General features: G+C 38.9%; 1 protein-coding gene across 1 annotated transcript in view; it reads right to left on the bottom strand.

Annotated features, from left to right (window-relative positions):
- LOC112961561 (semaphorin-5A-like) overlaps nucleotides 1-16,548 on the bottom strand; it is a 57,458-nt gene extending 40,910 nt beyond the window's left edge. The window contains exon 1 of the mRNA XM_026056884.1: nucleotides 16,309-16,548. Within this exon, the coding sequence (XP_025912669.1) occupies nucleotides 16,309-16,548 (240 nt within the window). The remainder of the gene's footprint in view (nucleotides 1-16,308) is intronic.
- Between the last annotated feature and the right edge of the window lie 816 nt (nucleotides 16,549-17,364).

The following is a 17,364-nucleotide window of genomic DNA, read 5'->3' on the forward strand; positions in this document are numbered from 1 at the left end:
ACTGCTATTTTTCTATTACAATACTTCAAAAGCATGATCTGAAAGAATACCCAAGCCCCATTGCTTCAGTTAAGCAAAACATCTTCTACATTGCAGATTTCACAGGTATACTTAAAAAATGAAAACTAAAAAGATTTCTAAGATCCTGATTGCACATTAGTCATGAAAAGGCCCATCTATATCCTAGCTTATAGGCAATATTTTAGCTTCAGTTAAAATCAGTGGGAATATTTCCATTGACTTCTGTGAAACCAGGACTTTATAGACCGCTTCTGAGGGCAGACGCAATCCTGGAGTGCTGTAAAGTAAAGGTGGGTAGGTTGTGCTTGTAATGGACTTTTAAAAGATATTTTAATGGAGAGAGGGAGCAAATCATTTTGCCTTATGCAAAAGGAACATTTTGAGGTTTCTTCTGAAGTGAACTGATTAGTGTTTCTCCAAATACTGATTGAGCATGATCTTTTCATTCTATTTTGTATATTTTTAACAAAAGTATTGCAAAAATTTCCATTATGGTAAAGGGAAACTTAAAAGGAATTAAGGCTGGAGTTCAGAACCATTCCCCCTGCAGGAGTTCAGGACCTGTTGGGAAAGTCATTAGATTGGGATCTGAGATCTGTATTCAGATCTCTCCTCTACTCTAAACCACTTCACTTAGTGAAGAGAAGTTCCTGCTGTCATTCTCTCTTGATAAAACCATTATACTTTGCATAAAGAACTTGAGTATTTATGTTCTAACCATACAGTCATGGAGGGAAGAAAACCACCAGTTTCCCCTTATCTTTTATCTCCCTGTCAATTGTATAAGCTTCTGTTTGAAGCTATATTTCATGTCAACCCTGGCAAATTTTTGTGAAGAAAACTGTTATGAAAGTTAAATCATTCAATTCTGTGTAGCTTAACTGAATATCTCAAAAGGGACAGAGTTCGTTAGGAGCACCTTCAGCTCCACGTGAGCCAGCAGAATTGCCCAGCTGCATTGAGGGACTGGGAATTTTATTCTTAAATGCTGTTCCACGGATGCTTTAGAATGATGCACACATTCATATTAGCACCAGAGAACCATTTAGAATGAGGCAAGCTCATTCCTAATAGTATCAGAGCTCATTTCAACGCATGGTATTTGGAGTTAACTCATATTCAAAATGGAAGTGGAAATGACCAAGTCAGAACATGCTGCTTTATTCTGACAAAGGCTTCAAGATAACATAGGAAAGACACATAGTAGTTAACTTGGATTCTTCCAAACCCAATCCATTTATGGACCTATATTGCAATTAACCACCTTACCCAAATGCACCTAGCAAATGAATTTTTTACATGATACAGAAAAGGATGAATTTATCAAGAATTGTGCTTTTTTTTAATAACTAAAAAAATTAAGAACTTATGTGTATTTTTACAACTGCTAGTCAACAAATGGAAAGTAGTAAAACCACAAGAAGTCCACACTAGCAAGTCTGCCTGCTGACAGCTCAGCATCTGTACCAATGCTCCCAGTGCTAATACTAGAAGAGCCCAATTCTGTATCCTGTGCACAGAGCAGCTTCCTAACACTTGATACTGTTACTCACCTCTCCACATCCACTTAACTCTTACACAATTAGACTACAAACACTCTGGGACAGAAGACTTTTGTACTGCCTCTGTGCAGGCCTTTGTATAATGGGATCCCGGTTCATCAATATGGCTTTCAGGCACCAAAACAGTATCAATAATGCTATAATGCTTTACAGGTTAGCTTCCTACTGTGGTACGCAACAGACTTTCAATCCAACAATTCAAACCTCTTAGTGAGCTGCAAATCAACAACACATGATTGCAACCATGTTGTCTTTCCCAGACTGATAAGAAAGAAACAGTTTCCAAACTATAGTCAGTACGGGATTCTAAGTCTAAAAAATGTCAAAAAATACCATTCTCAGTGTTTTCATGTTCTTAAAATTTGAGTATGAAAATATCTGAAAATCAGTCAAAGAACTGACTAGTGGAATTTACTGTCTGTGTTCAAATTAAGAATGAAGTCTACTTAAAATGTAATGTATTTCAATGAGATGGATTTGAATTTTGCGTATAGATGTCTTTTCTGGCATGTCCTTGCTTGTCTAGTAAGCATTCAGAATTCAGCATCTTGAACAGGCTGAAACTATAGACTATACATTTGTTTTTACTGAATACTCACCTCATCTTCAGGCGTGTGTTTAAAGCCCACAACGGAATTAATAGTCTGTCTGGTTACACTATTCCTTTTTGAATATGGAATTACCTCTCTTACTAATTTAACCATAGATTTTCCTTGGATGAACAACACATTCTACTTTTGGTCTACACTGATATAATCCTCCTGTAAACTACCCTGTTGCTTTCATTCACAGCGCACTGAAGATACTGAATACATTGTTAACTGTTCGGAAATGAGAAATGCCTCTAAAAACACATGGGCTAAATAGAAAATTCTTCCTCTCATTACTCCTTCCCTTTTACTCTATTCCATGATCTATGGCAAAAAAACTCACAAAATAGATGAGCTGTGCAATGTGCTCTTAAGGAGTATATATTCAGCTACACCCAAGGAGCTAGCAAACAGGTTTTCCCCAACTGAAATTTTTCTAGTTAACGACTTTTACTTTCACTATTTTTACCACATTCATGCAAACATGTCTTTCCACATTTGTTTGCACTGTTCATAGTTAATGTCACACTTGAGTATTTTTGTAAGTATTCTGTCATGTAATTGTTAGGGACCTGCCACTAATTAGGAACCAAAGATATATAATTGCCAGTCCTAAATATTGATAAATAATAATTCAGGTCCTCCAATCATACTGTTGGCTTAAAAGAGCCCTGAAGGGTGTTTATCTAGTAAAGGAAGCTGACTAAGTGGTTTAAGACACTAATGATTCCAAGGGTGCGTGCCATCCTTCTAACGAAAATTACTGTCTTGCAGATTGGTTATTGTTTAGGGGATAGGTATCCAGGGCTCAGTTGCATAGTCAGAATCTTATTGCAAATCCCCACTCTAACTGTGGTGTAGCATGCTGAACTGTTGCCTGCCAGATCATAAATACGCCTCCTGTTCTAGCAACTCCACTGAGTGTAGGAACTTCTGGAGAAGGTGGAATGAGAAACTGGGGACAGCATCATCTGAAACCACTACAATTCAGTGATCCAGGGGATAGCTGTCAAAGAACTGATGATTCAGTTATTTTTGCACTGTATGTTGTGTAGCATTTAGACTGACACAAAGCCTGAACAAAGAACGTACAAGATATTACTGAGTTGATGAAAACCAACCACACAAGACAATAAAAAATCAAGGCCATAAGGCTGAAGGGATTGTCCACCTATAAATAACTGTATGGATTTAACTATATTGGTCCAAAACTGACCTCACTTAAGCAGGCACTATTTCTACATGTAGACAAGGCCTCAACTACAGTAAGACATGACCTGCAGATCTGAGAAATAACATGACAAGCAGGTGATGAAATGTAAATATCAGTAAAGGTAAATTATGCTCTACTTATACATGAGTCAAAATGAATCTTTAGACCAGCATCTTCAACTAGTGTGTAAACATCAGCTCTTAGATCTGTATTTGTACAACTAATTGTAAAGAGAGGAAATTCAGCTTTATCTTGAAAATAAGCGGGCATTGGTGTAATTTGAAAAGATCAGGGAAAGAAACGTATCTGTCTGTAGGCTGTGATTTTGCTTCTCTGATCACTCAATACTTCAGAAGTGGGGAAAGGGAGGTTGTTCAAAATTCCATTTATTAGAGTATGATCAGCTTATTGGAACAATTAAGTCGCTGCAGCTTCATGAATTACCACTCAGCTGGGCCACGCTAGTGATCTGTGCATGTGATTTTAGTCCATTACAAATGCAAATGCAAGTGTAAAAGAAGGTGGATTAAGTCATATGGATAATTGGTGATTTACTTTGCTGTAATATTTCAATTGTTTGTGATTAGCTTCACATACCCTTACTAAGAAGCTTATATTTTTCACATGGGCCCTATAATTCCTGACAAAAAAAAAAAAATCTTTACTCTGCTGAAATAGGTATTACTAACTTAAAAAGTACTTTTTTTTAACTGTTGGGAAACATGGCTATCCAAATATTTATTAACCCAGGCTAAAGATGTTAGAAGAAAACTCAGTAGTCAAAAAGCATAAAAAGGTTGTCAGTTCTTCAATTACAAAGACTGCTGCTTTGTAATGACTGCAAATCTGTTATCACAAATAAGTTACCTTAATTTCTACTCCATGGCTTATCTTTTCCTTCCTTTAGACTTCTACAAAGACAATAAGAGCTATATTCTTGTTGTGAGAAGCTATATTCTTGTTGTGAGATCCACAGCAACGAATTTTTAAACATCAAAATTGGAAGCAAATCGGAGACTTTGAAGAGAATTGAGAGCTTTGTTTTGTTTTGTTTTCTTACTTGCTGGTGAATGAAAGAGAAGGAGCTTGAGGAGGTAGGCTGTAGACCTTGGATGGGCTTCTGGAAGCCCAGAAACTCTGAAATGAGGGCACTGGAAAATGATATCTGCTTGTGCAGGCTTGGAAATGTAGGTGTAGTTTTCACAGGCAATACCACAACTACTTTATCTGCAACTTTGTGACCTACAAGGTGTTAGAGTCTTAGATTCCTGAAAATGAATTTTATGATTTTCCCAAAGTTCTTACAAATGTTATCATGGTTTATCCATTGTTAACTATAATTACAGTCAATGTGCCTTTTCCTGAATTTAGTAAAGGGAAGATCTGCGGATGGGTTTTAGTTTGGTTTGTGTGCCACCATGTATCACTAACTGCAAAGGTTGCTACCACAATGTGCATCTGTGAAACAGAGGAGAAAAAAGTAAAAGCTGCATAGCCTGTAATCTTGAGATTGAGGATAAGGAACTGGGTTGGTATTCCTATGGAGAGAAATGGCTGATTTCCTTCACAAGGCTTCAAATTACACAGTGCTAGAGCTGTTCTGGAACTCTACACACTGAGGACACACTTACTTACATAATATTTTGACCTGGAAAAAACGACTGTGTGAAAAGAAAGCCAACAAATGAGGTGGAAAAACAAAACAGTTATTACTATTTTAGTGCTAGTCACAGAGCATAGCCTCTCAGATTCTTACTGCTAGTCCATAGTCATTCCTTATATTGTCAGTGCAGCCTTGTTTTTAAATAAAAGTTAGTGCTCATATCAGCCCACAGCTGTACAATCATTATTCTTATTTCCTACAATTATATGCTATTTAGGTCTAACTGAACTTACATATTTTTAAACGCAGAATCTGAGGGCAAAAAGGCAATGTACTAATCAGATGTATATCAAAGCAGATCTAGGAGTATGAACCTGTTAACTCTTTGTGAATTCACTTGGACAGCAAGCACTTGATTGCAGCCTGTCTTTTTTTTTTTTTTTCCTCCCATTTTAATTTAAAAGAAAGACCTATAAACTATGTTCCATACAAAAAATGAAAGCAAAAATTGAGAAAGCTAAGACTGGAAAGATCGAAAGTTGAGCTTTCCTCTGAAAATCTGATTATTTTAATATTCTTACTGTTTATTTCATTCCAAAGAATGATTTAAATGGCATATAAATCACTAGGAAAAAAATCTACAATGTCACCATTCCTGAGACAACCCAAAGTACCTGCTAAATGATAAATGTGTCAGTGACAGAAATGAGACAAAATGAATAGTTAAAGAGCCATGGACTTTGATTCAGAGTTGCAAGTTCAGACCCAGGTGCTGCAGGGAAAAGCAGGGCTGCTTGCTAAAATGTATCAAGATGTGTAAGTACTTAAATCTATAAAAATTATATTTTGTCAACAAATGAGTAGCTACACATTCAAGGATTTTGATCATCCACAGCTTCTAATAAAGGCAGCAGAGAGTGTATTATGTTCTGCATTTTTAAAAACAAAGCCACTTAGTTGGTGATCTGGGTATGCACTTGGAAGCCTAATGAAGGTATCCTTTCAGCAAAATATGGCTAACACCAGCCCACCACCTCACAGATTGTTGTGACTCCAAATACTTCAGATATTAGGAAGCTCTAACTACCTACTAGGAGGGAAAACAAGAATGGTAAGTTAATGTGTATATGAACATCCATGTCTTCCTAGCTCAAAAGCCACACTAGACCCCTGTGGATGAGTGAAAAGGAAAAACCAAACACACAAAAAAACCCCAAATCCCTTCCAAGTAATTTTTTTTTTCTCTTTCTAGATGATGAGAGAGAGGAGAGCCCATGCAGGAAATGGGTTTAGCAGGTAGGATAAAAATATTTTTTAATGTTATAAACCTCTTTTTCAGGCCTTGACCCAGGCACATTGAAGCAAACAGTAGTGTAACTTACAGCGCACGTAAGTGCAACTTAAAACTTTATCACACCACAGACACCTGCCTTTTCCCTGGGCAGCAGTTTTAGCAGGGCTGACAAGAGTGAATGTGTGCCTACACCTCAGTCATTACCGTTATAGTCCAATGTATAAACACAAAACTATCTTCAGTCATAGCTTGTAATCAGCTGGAGCAGGAAGCACAGCAACTGAGATGCAGACACGTGTTTGCTTCTGCCAACTCCRCTATGAGAAAATAAGACCTCTAGCAAAGGGGAGCAGCTGAGCTATGAGCTGCTTAAACCACCCTATCAAGTGTCAGCAGAACTCATTTGTCAGAGCCCTTGGCTACACTCTAGCAAATGTTGGCAAAAAAAAAAAAGAAAAGAAAAGAAAAGAAAAAGAAAAATGAAAATGAAAAGGCAATTCAAATCATAGCATAAAATTTTACAGGTTGCCTGGTTGAAAAGCAGAAACCCAGAGACAAACACATCAAAAACATGCCTCTAGTTGTGATAATAACCCTAAGAACAATCAGAGGTTTGCATTTAATATGTCAGTAAGAGAAACTGCACAGGCAAGTATAAATATATAATTGCCCATAATTTTTTCATGCATGATTATCAACTTCCCAAAGCTTGTATCCTTAAGATAGGATTCAGCTGCCCAAATACAGGGCTCTTTTGCCATTTCAAGTGCGCCTAGCTTCAGCACTGCTCCAAAAGGGTGTGGGTCTCTCACAAGGCCTCTGACATATCATCCACTTCCATGCAGATGTCTTGGATCTCTTACGGCTTCTCAAAAAGCAACAGGTGCCTATGTTAAGGCAATTTTGAATCCTGACCTTGAGTCCACCAACAGAGCAAATAAAAACACGTGCCAGTACATGCATACAAACAACATTCTGTTCTAGGCAAAGCAAGTGACACAACATTCTTGGGGAATTCTGCGAAGCAACGTATCTCTGTTCTGCATGATTTACATGCTATACATACTGCGAAGAACCCATGCTTACCGGAAGAACAATATGTATAAAAACTGAACAACAATGTATGAACTGAAGAATAAATTGGCAGGCATTTTTTAGAATCATGTCAGGACTGAATCTGCCGTTGATTTGTATAACTGTTGCACATTTTCCAYTTAATTTGCAGCAACCTAAAAAAACTCTCTATAAATCAAATTTTCTCATATAACACTTTATTTTTAGCTTTTTTAATATTGTTGGTTTTATATAAAGTTTGTTTAAAAAGGATTTAATTTGTCTCTGTTTTATTTTTGGAACTCTGTGGTTGCACATAAAACACTTGTTTGATCTCCAGCCAATTCCTAGTAAGACAGATGTTTCTGAAAAAAACTGTATGAATTGGTTGCTGGCTTCATATTATGCTGTATTTCCAGGATGAGGAAGAAAAGGGTAAGAATAGCTGTGTTCTGACTTTGCCTCTCTTCAAATATGAGCTATTACGGTAGCTGGTATGACCCCAGCATAAATCAGATCAGGTTCTAATTGACAATAGCCTGTGTCTTTCTCTGCCGCTCAGAACTGCTAAAGCCAATGCTCCACTTGCTCTGGGGAAATTCTTTAGGACAGGATTAAAGCCCTTTTATTTTACACCTTGTTTGAAGTTTCAGTAAAAGGGCTAAATGCTATATGGGGGAAGGGTGACATTGGTAAAGACATTCAAACCATAAGGTTAATGAAGGAAACAAAAGGAGAAAGCGATTATAGACCACACAAAAATAAGATGAAACATACTGTGGTAATGAAAATAAGCTGACCAGGAAAAGAATATGTCTCCTGAGTAAAATTAAATAAAAACACTTCTCAAATGGTGCATTTTATGCATTTCAACAAGTTGAATGTGTAACAACAATATCCTTCCTTAACACAATGTTCATTAGTGCTCTTACAGAACTTTACTATCATCTAATGCATACATAAGAACTTAACTTTTCTTTATACCCAGCTGTGCTCATCTCAATCTTGTCCCAAATTAAACTGCTCCATGCTAGCTTTGCCCCACTTAATGTCACATAACCACATTTCTGAGGAAGAAAAAAGAAGCAGATGAAAAGGGATTGATTCACACTGCAGTGGAAGAAAAGTCAGTGAAGATGTTACCTAATAAAAAGTCTTCTTTGCAACAAACCAGAAAAGGGACATAGATAGCAGCAAGGTATGAGAGTTAAATTCCAAAGACGGGAAAATTTAACAGCGATCCATGCCTTTGGGATGCTGAAGCTGCAGACTGCCATTAGATAGTAGTGTTATGTTTACTTATCAAAGCAATATATAAAGCCATGCTAAATTATGGAAAAAGCAAAGTTTGGGTAAAGCATGATGTCCATTTCAGTGATTCCTAGCAACCTGGAGAGGACTCATTGCCACTAACTCTGCAAACATGGCTGGAATACGTAAGTCATGTTCTAAGGACTGAATTCTAGCTCATGGTCAGGATGGGCACTGCAAACTGATACTGGAGGCTTTGTAATACAGTCTTTGTTTTGACAGTTCAGTCAGCACACTGTCAACTCTGGCATTTTCAGGCCAGTAACATTAGTAACTGACATGTAAAAGTGTTAGCTATAGAATGCAAATTGCTTTTTATAGAAAAATAATAAAAAGTATTTTGCATACCCATTGTATTTTGCATTCACATTGTGCTTTTAAATTAGAAACGTCAGTCCATTTATAAAGAGTTCTGGCTTACTGAACAAACCCCTGAAGGGAGTTTGCTGAGCTGGCTGATTTAAGATAACTGTCCTGCAGCAGGAATGGAAAGTTAGAGAAGCTCAGAGGAGAAAGTCTATTTGAGGAAGGCAAGACATGGATGCAAAAGGCAGTTCATCAAAGTTCCACATTTGGAAAGGGAAAAATTACAATGAAAGAGATTTTTGTGTTTCTTTTCTAGGAAAAGCTAGTTACAGACACTTTTGCTTTTCTATTCATCTAAGATAATCAGTAAAACTTGTGACTAAAATACAAAAGTTCTGAGAAAAAGAAGTCTCTCTTCTAGCTACCCACAGAAAACACAACATCAATAAGAGCAGTAATGGTAGAAAGGACAAGGATATCAAGATGATGGTCCAGAATGGGTAGGATAAAGACAGTTTGCCTTGTTTTCAATTTTTCCTTAAGAGTCCTAAAGGGAGAAAAAAAATAAAAACAATAAAGGTCTTTGATAAAGAGAGGATAATGACGCGAGGTTGAGTTTGCATACCCACAAGCAGATGTTAATGTGACTACATAAAATAAAAGCAGTAATATATAAAGAAATTTCACTGACAAGAAAATGCAGGTGGCTGGCAAGAATTTGGGGATGAAAGTGTGAGGATGCAGGCAGCCTGCAGGATCCATGGGAGAGGGGAGAATGAAGGGAACAATGTTTATTTCAATAATTTCTTTGCTTTGCAGAATGAAATTATCACAATGCCTTAAAGAGAAGGCTCAAATGATTATTTCTTTTAATGCCAAGTGTAGCAATTAATTGTCCTATTCATACTCTTGCAGTTAAAAAAAATATGGAAAGGTATTAAATCTTTTATCTTTCTAGCTCCATAATTGAAAAATGTGCATAATGTGGGACTTAGGCATGAAGTTTTTTGGTCACAGTCTAGCAAGTCCTTGGACATTGGCTTCTCAGCAAGATGTAGGTATTTTAGTAGCAGTGATGAGGTATGGAAGATGAGGCTTGCATGCTTTGCGGTCCATTCTTGGTTTATAAAGGCAATCACATGGTGAATACCAAATGATATAAACTTTCTGTATTAATGGATCTCAATACAATATGAAACCTAAGAGATTCACCCCCCAGGTGTTATGCTGGTAGAGAGGCATGAGAAAGATGCCTAAAAGGACTTCAGGAAGGAGGAACCATACATATAAGTTTGTAAAGATTTAAGTTTATACAAGATCATGCATTATTACATTACTTTCTTACTCTGAGTTCAAGCATTGCTCAGATGAGTTGTTTCAATACATATTCTTCTGGTATAGAACCTTTTTTTTATTTTTTGCTTCTTTACATACTAGGAAAAGGAATAGTTTTGCAAGTTTTACTACCTATGGAGGGCCACTGGTACAACCTTATTTGGATAGGTCTGTGAGAAGTTACAGCTTTGAAGCTATTGTTCCTTCAACTGCAGCTGATGTAGATAAAACATTTCTAAACTATGGAAGTGCTTTTTTAAATCTGGTAGAATAAAAAAAAAAAGAAAGGGGAAAAAAAGAAAGGAAAAAAAGTAGAGTGATCACCCTGCAGGATAATAAAGAAAGTTTCTGATTTTACAAAATGGAAAGTTCACTAACTTTTTCCTTTGGAAGAATCTGTGATGAATGGATGCATATAGGTAACTTTTTTAAAGGACACTGGAAAGAAACAGTTTGAGGTGGCATAGTTTTATCATGCTCAGAAGGGAACGGACATTCCATTTCATTTATGGGAATGTTCAGAAGAGCTAATACTTGAATAGAGAATCTGTACTCATATGGTTGTTCATTTGTCTGAGAAGTACAACATCATATGTGTTATGGAAAATGTGAATTACTTGTGATAGTAGTCAGTGACATTAAATCTCAAAGTATTTGAAATCATTCCCCATTACAAATCCAACGACATCTTCAAATACTTTATGTGCCCATCATTCCTTCCAACAGTGTAGCCTCGGAACATGTATCTTAACAGAGGAGGAAGCTGAGATACAAGAAACCACATCTCATGCTAATGACAGTATTAGATTTGATTATTACTCAGATGCTAAAGTTGCATTTTATCCGAAAAAAACCTTGCTTCCTTTCTTCCATTGACGATAGAAAGGAAAAGAGGGTGCACAAGTTGTATGAATTTCTAACAAAACAGAGCATTTCCATATGTGCTAGGTGGTCACATGGATTTACATGAATGTCAAATTCAGGATTCTTTTAATGGAGTCCTGTGTGCCCATTTTATACATGGAAAATTATTTTTTATACATATATAATTTTAGGCAAAAGATTTTAAGAACAGGAATAAGAAGGAGAGTTGTGTGCTTTTATATCTACTTTAATTGAGTGATAAACTGAAGAACCTCTGGTTTGGAAGGGCTTTTGATCAGAACCTCGGAGTGTAATGTTCAGATTATGTAGTCACATCAATACAGCGTACCAACTCATATCTGTTAGGAGGAGAGCAAATATGGATATGCCTGGCATCAGAGACAAGGAGATATGAATCTCTGACAATTGCATTTGATAGGGGAGTTATCTATTAATCAGCAGTTAAACAAGAAGGACCCGTTTTTCCTTACCAGGACTGAACAAAGTAGATCTGTCTTTATTTGCTCATGGGATAACACTGCTATCCAGCATTAAGAATGAGAAGTTCATGACATTGTTTAATTTATTGCAGTAGAAGTCAAGTGTATCACACACATGCCAGAAAGAGAGAAAGTTTTTTTTCAAGTCAAGGTCATCACAATCAAAGTGGAAATGGGATTTCTGAAACATTGATGTAAATATTTACACATGCAAATACTTAAAATCCAGTTTTTCTTTTGCTTTGACTTTACATGTATGGAAAGAACCATTTACCATCCTGAGATGTATATTTGGCATTCCAGCATACACAGCCCATTTGAAATCTGGTCATAATTAAAATGCTTATATGTGTGTGTGTGTGTGTGTGTGTATACAGCAGGTATCTTGATGCCAAAAGTAAAATTTTTCTCTAGTAACTGATTTTGAACTTTATTTCTTAATCCTTAGGTTTAGACTATCTAATGCATTTGAATTGTTAAGGATATGAGTTCTTCAGCATTTACTGTGAGTACCGTTAAATCTTGCAGTGGAAAGGTATAAGCTACCACCACGTCCCTGTGACCTAATGTTTACCAGCTTTCCGACTAGATATTTTTTTTTCCCCTTAGGGCTTTTTATAACCTTTAAACTGGGAACAGAAGTGTTTAATAAAGGTGAAGTATCAGATATTGATCTCACTTGCTTGAATAAGACTTTAAGAAGAATGCCCCTAGGCAAAAAAAGAAGTTCAAAGTGGGAAGGTATTTTTCATGTATGTTGCAGGCAGAACAGTCCTGACTTGGGGAATTTCATTTAATTTATTGCCAATTACCAAACTTTTAATTACTGATTCAGGTATTGAGAAACAAAGACGACAAACAAGCTCTGAAAGAAACACTTTTCCTCTTCCCTTTCCCAGGCTCAGCTTGTGTCCTCCTCCCTTCCTAGTCTCCACTTCCCTTGATTTCGCCGTGGGTTGCACTCCCTTCAGTGAGTTTAGGCGCCGGAGACTGGGGTCAGCACACAACAGTTCTTCTTTGCTGCCTCCTGCCCCCCATGCATTTTTCTGGTGTGGGTCCCCCCCACAGGCTGTAGTCCCTTCATGGGTGTACCTCCTACGTCTCCTTTTGGTATCTCCTCAGGTCTTTCCTCCTGCACGTCCTCACACACATCTCCTCTCCACCCCACAGTGGCTCCCGCCTGCCCTTCCCCACATCTCACTGCGAGCCTCTGATTGGCTGCAGCTCTGGTGCACCTGCTGTTTCCCAACTGGCTGGAGCCGGCTGGAACCGGCTGTGATCAGCCCAGGGCAGCTCGTGGCTTCTGCCTACACGGGGCACCCTGCACCCGCAGTCCTGCCATTCATGCCCAGTTCAGTATATCGAGGCATACATTTTTACTGTCAGTTCAGAATTAGCGCTGTCCTTGCACCATATATTTTTTTCCCTTCTTCTGTGCTTTGCCTATGTAATGAAACTGCTAGAAGAAAAAAAGTATAGGAGTATAGAGTCTGTATGAGAAGATTATACAGACTAATTGCAACAAACTTGTTTCCAATACCTCTTCAGATGGAAGGAAGGATGGCTCAGTGACAAGTCTTGTACTTGAGAGGCTTTTGCTCTTGTCCTTGCACAAACTTCCTCTGTGATGGTAAAGAGACACTCGATCTTCAAGGAGGAAAGGTGAGCAATTAAGCGGATGCTCTGAACCTTAGCCTTTCTATGTCGCAGTTCCTAAACTATGAAAACAAAAGTGCTGCTCTGCTGCTGACTTCAGAGGGTATAAATGTTTTACATATTCTCAGATGTCCACCTATTATAGTGATACAGGTGTGTGATGGAAATTTGGGTCCCACGTACCTGAGGTAAATGTTGTATACACTTGACAGTTCTGCTATATAAAAAAGAGGTTTTGTTTGATAGTGTTAAAATGCTTTGGAAAGGTAAATAAAGCATCCATAAATATCAAAGGCTAAAATATTTAAATGGTTCTTAAAAATCTTTAATTGAACTAGTGCTAGTCATGCTTAAATATTCTATATATATTTGTTTTTTTGACTATAGTTATTAGAAAATGAATTAAAAGCACTTGCTAATATTTGGTCTAAAAAGTAATACTTAAAGAATACTTAAGAAGCATTCAGTAACAGCATTTTATGAGTTATTTCTAGTAAATAAAACTCCAAAACCTTACACAATTAGATGTCTTGGATCAAAACATACACGGACAAATAACTAAATTACACATTTTCTGAAAATATCCCAATTGCAGGAAAGGTTTGTGTTGTTAAAAAAAAAAAAAAAAGTTAAGCTTGAGGGAAAAGTATGAATGCTCATATCAATGTGCATTAGTGATATAAAGAATCCAAATCACTGGCAATATTTGCTAGTTTTCTGTTCCTCCTGTCGTCTCTGCAGATGTATTTCTAATGCTGACTGGCAGGGCCGAAGACAACTATTAGGCAACATAGAGGGATTCAGAATACAGAATGAAAAAACAGAAAACATTCTTTTCAACTTAGAGGAGAGAAAGACTTGTGCGTTTAACTATTTGTGATTCAGAAAAGGCTATACAGATGATTTTGGCTTTGCAAATGAATTTCTTCAAGACAATATTAAGAAAGCTCTAAGTCTCCAGAGAAGTGGGAACAAATGTTTAGTTCAGAGACTCACAGGTAGCCTAGAACTGGAAGAACCAGTAGCACAATTTAGCAATTATTATCCTAACCTTTTAAAAGCTTTCATGATCACTGACATGAAACTGTCCTCCAAATCTAAGCTGGCCTGGTTGGAGTGTGATATTAGCACAGATGTATGAACATCCTGACCTCCCCAGCTGTTGCTCAGAGGACAGATACCGTGATTATATTCATCTACTGGGGGATGCAGATAGGACTATAAAGTGGAAGTTTCTTTAGAATGAAGATGCAGGACAAGGAAGAATAGAACTACTCAAAACGATCAGATTTTGTTTCTGAATATTTGGACAGTTTCATAAAAGTCTAGGAAGTGATGTAAGGCAAAGACTGACATTTAGCATTTTCATTTGTTTTCCACAGCTTCCAGCCTCCATTTTCATACCATTTTGAGAAGAGACCCAAAGCTGGACTTCTTATCCCTAGCATATCACTTCAGTGCTCTGGAGTCAAGAAAAGTGATGGAAAGGGACCCTCCATCACCTCCATGTCAAGAAGAATATTGTAAATTGTAAGGTAAGGAAAAAGAGTGAGGCCTAAGCCAGGTGGAGTTGCTCCCTCAACTGCAGGCAGCCACCCATCTCTTCTTAGGATACCAAAAGAGGTGGGGGAAGTTCTGCTCCAACACTTTCCAGTACAAACCAGTCCTCCAAAAAGCTTAAGCAGTGATGAATGGAAAAAGGAAGGGTTTCTCCCTTTCTTCTTTTTTTTTTTTTCAAAAAAGTTGAAATTACTTTCCTCATTTGTGACTTTGTGAAGAGCTAGCGCGTCATGATTTTACAAACCAAAAAACCGTCCAGGAAGTTAAAAACTTTAGATAGTGAAAAGAAGAGAACAGTAATAAAAGTCTTAGCACAATTTAATTTCAACTCTATTTTGGGGGGAGGTGGTGTTTTTTTAGTTCAAGACCTTACTGTGACAATAATAACTAAGTGGTAAACTATGAAGCTGTATGATATGCTAGTATAGGTTAAATTTGATTCATCATATACCATCAGCCCTTTCTACTCCTCACCAGATCATGTCCTCCAGACTTGCTTGTAATTTCCAAGCCATTTCAAAAATTCAGAGAATTACAAATGGGTTGAGAATACCTTCCTGTAAGTCTGAAATCTTTCCTTGTGGGTGCTAATGACACCAAGGGCAAACTGGAGACCATCAAGCAGGATTTCAGAGCTCTGGAGATGGTGGTCAAGGGCCTGGGAGCCCAGGTCATCTTCTCCTCAATCCTGCCAGTGAGGGGGATGGATGAGAGGAGGAGGAGACGGACTTTCCAAGTTAATGACTGGCTGCGCCACTGGTGCTGGCAACAGGGTTTTGGTTTCTACGACCATGGGACCCTGTTTGAAGATCGACAACTGATGGCGAGAGATGGGATCCACCTCACGAGGCGGGGCACGTGGGTCTTTGCCAACAGGTTGGCCAACCTGGTAAGTGTTGGGGCCCTTGCGGTGTTTCAGAACAATAATCTATATGAGATATAGAGCATGGAACTAACACTGTTTAGGATTAATTGCTTAGCACAACTTGCTTAGCATKAGYAGCTAAATTTGCTGAAGCCTTAGGCCTCAGGCTATAGCCACTGCTACGTGCTTTGAAGTAGTTTTACCAAGGACACTGGTGCAGCTGGGAATGATACATCCTGAGAAAGTACAGATAARCTAGCAGAAGCCAGTGGGAACCAAGGTTAAGGGCTAGACAGCTTTGCTAAACAAGCAGCAAGGTACAAGGCATGACCGCTGCGTGCGTGATCGGTGCAATGATTGGCTACCTGTGACATAATCTGTATGAACCACAAATCAAGGGCCAGAGCGCCGAATACTTGTACTTATAAAATGGGCAAATTGCTGAATAAAGATGGAATTGAACCTGCATTCTGTGAATGCGTATGATTCATTCCCGTCACTCCCGCGGACCGCGACAAGTGACCACTGTGGATGGTCACTGTCTCACAAAAAAGAAGACTGCCTAATCGGTTCACTGCCTCGCGAACAAGCAAACCGCCTCGTCTCTTTGCTGCCTGGCAAACAAGCAGACCGCTGCGTCTCTTCGCTGCCTCGACAACTGAAGAATCACTCTGTTCACTGTCTCGCAGACAAGCAGACCGCTGTGTCTCTTCACTGCTTTGCAACCAAAGTGAGCGCTGTGTCTGTTCACTGCCTCGACACCTATCTGACCGCTGCCTCTCTTCACTGCCTCGAGAACTAACTAACGGCTGCATCTCTTCACTGCCTTGACACCTATCTGACCGCTGCCTCTCTTCAGTGCCTCGAGTTCTACAGATCCACTCTGTTCACTGTCTCGCAGAAAAGCAGACCGCTGCGTCTCTTCGTCGCTTCGGAAAGTAACGAACCGCTCTGTATTTTCGCTGACTCGCAAGCTAACTAGTCGCTGAGTGTGTTCGCCGCCTGGGAAACGAACCAACTGCTGCGTCTCTTCGCCACCTCGCAAACTAACTACTTGCTGTGTGTCTTCGCCACTTCAGAAGCGACCTAGCCGCTGTGTCTCTTCGCTGCCTCGCTAACAAGGAAACCGCGGTACCAGGGCGCTGAATGGCAAACAAGCAAAGCGCTGAGTCTCTTTGCTGCCTCGACACCTATCTGAGCGCTGCTTCTCTTCGCTGCCTCGAGAACTAAAGAACCACTCTGTTCACTGTCTCGCAGACAAGCAGACCGCTGCGTCTCTTCAYTGCATTGCAAACAAAGTGAGTGCTGCGTCTGTTCGCTGCCTCGAAACCGATCTGACYGCTGCGCCTCTTCGCTGCCTCGAGAATTAAGAAGCACTCTGTTCACTGTCTCACAGACAAGCAGACCGCTGCGTCTCTTTGCCGCTTCGGAAAGTAACGAACCGCTCTGTATTTTCGCTGACTCGCAAGCTAACTAGTCGCTGTGTGTGTTCGCCGCCTGGGAAACGAACCAACTGCTGCGTCTCTTTGCTGCCTCGCAAACAAGCAAGCCGCTGCACCTCTTCGCTGCCACTCATGCAAACAAAATGCTGTGTCTGCTGCCTCGCAAGCAAGCAAAGCGCTGCATCTCTT

The sequence above is a fragment of the Apteryx rowi genome, unplaced genomic scaffold (genome assembly GCF_003343035.1).
Source record: "Apteryx rowi isolate R43461 unplaced genomic scaffold, aptRow1 scaffold_1335, whole genome shotgun sequence".
Taxonomy (NCBI): Eukaryota; Metazoa; Chordata; class Aves; order Apterygiformes; family Apterygidae; genus Apteryx; species Apteryx rowi.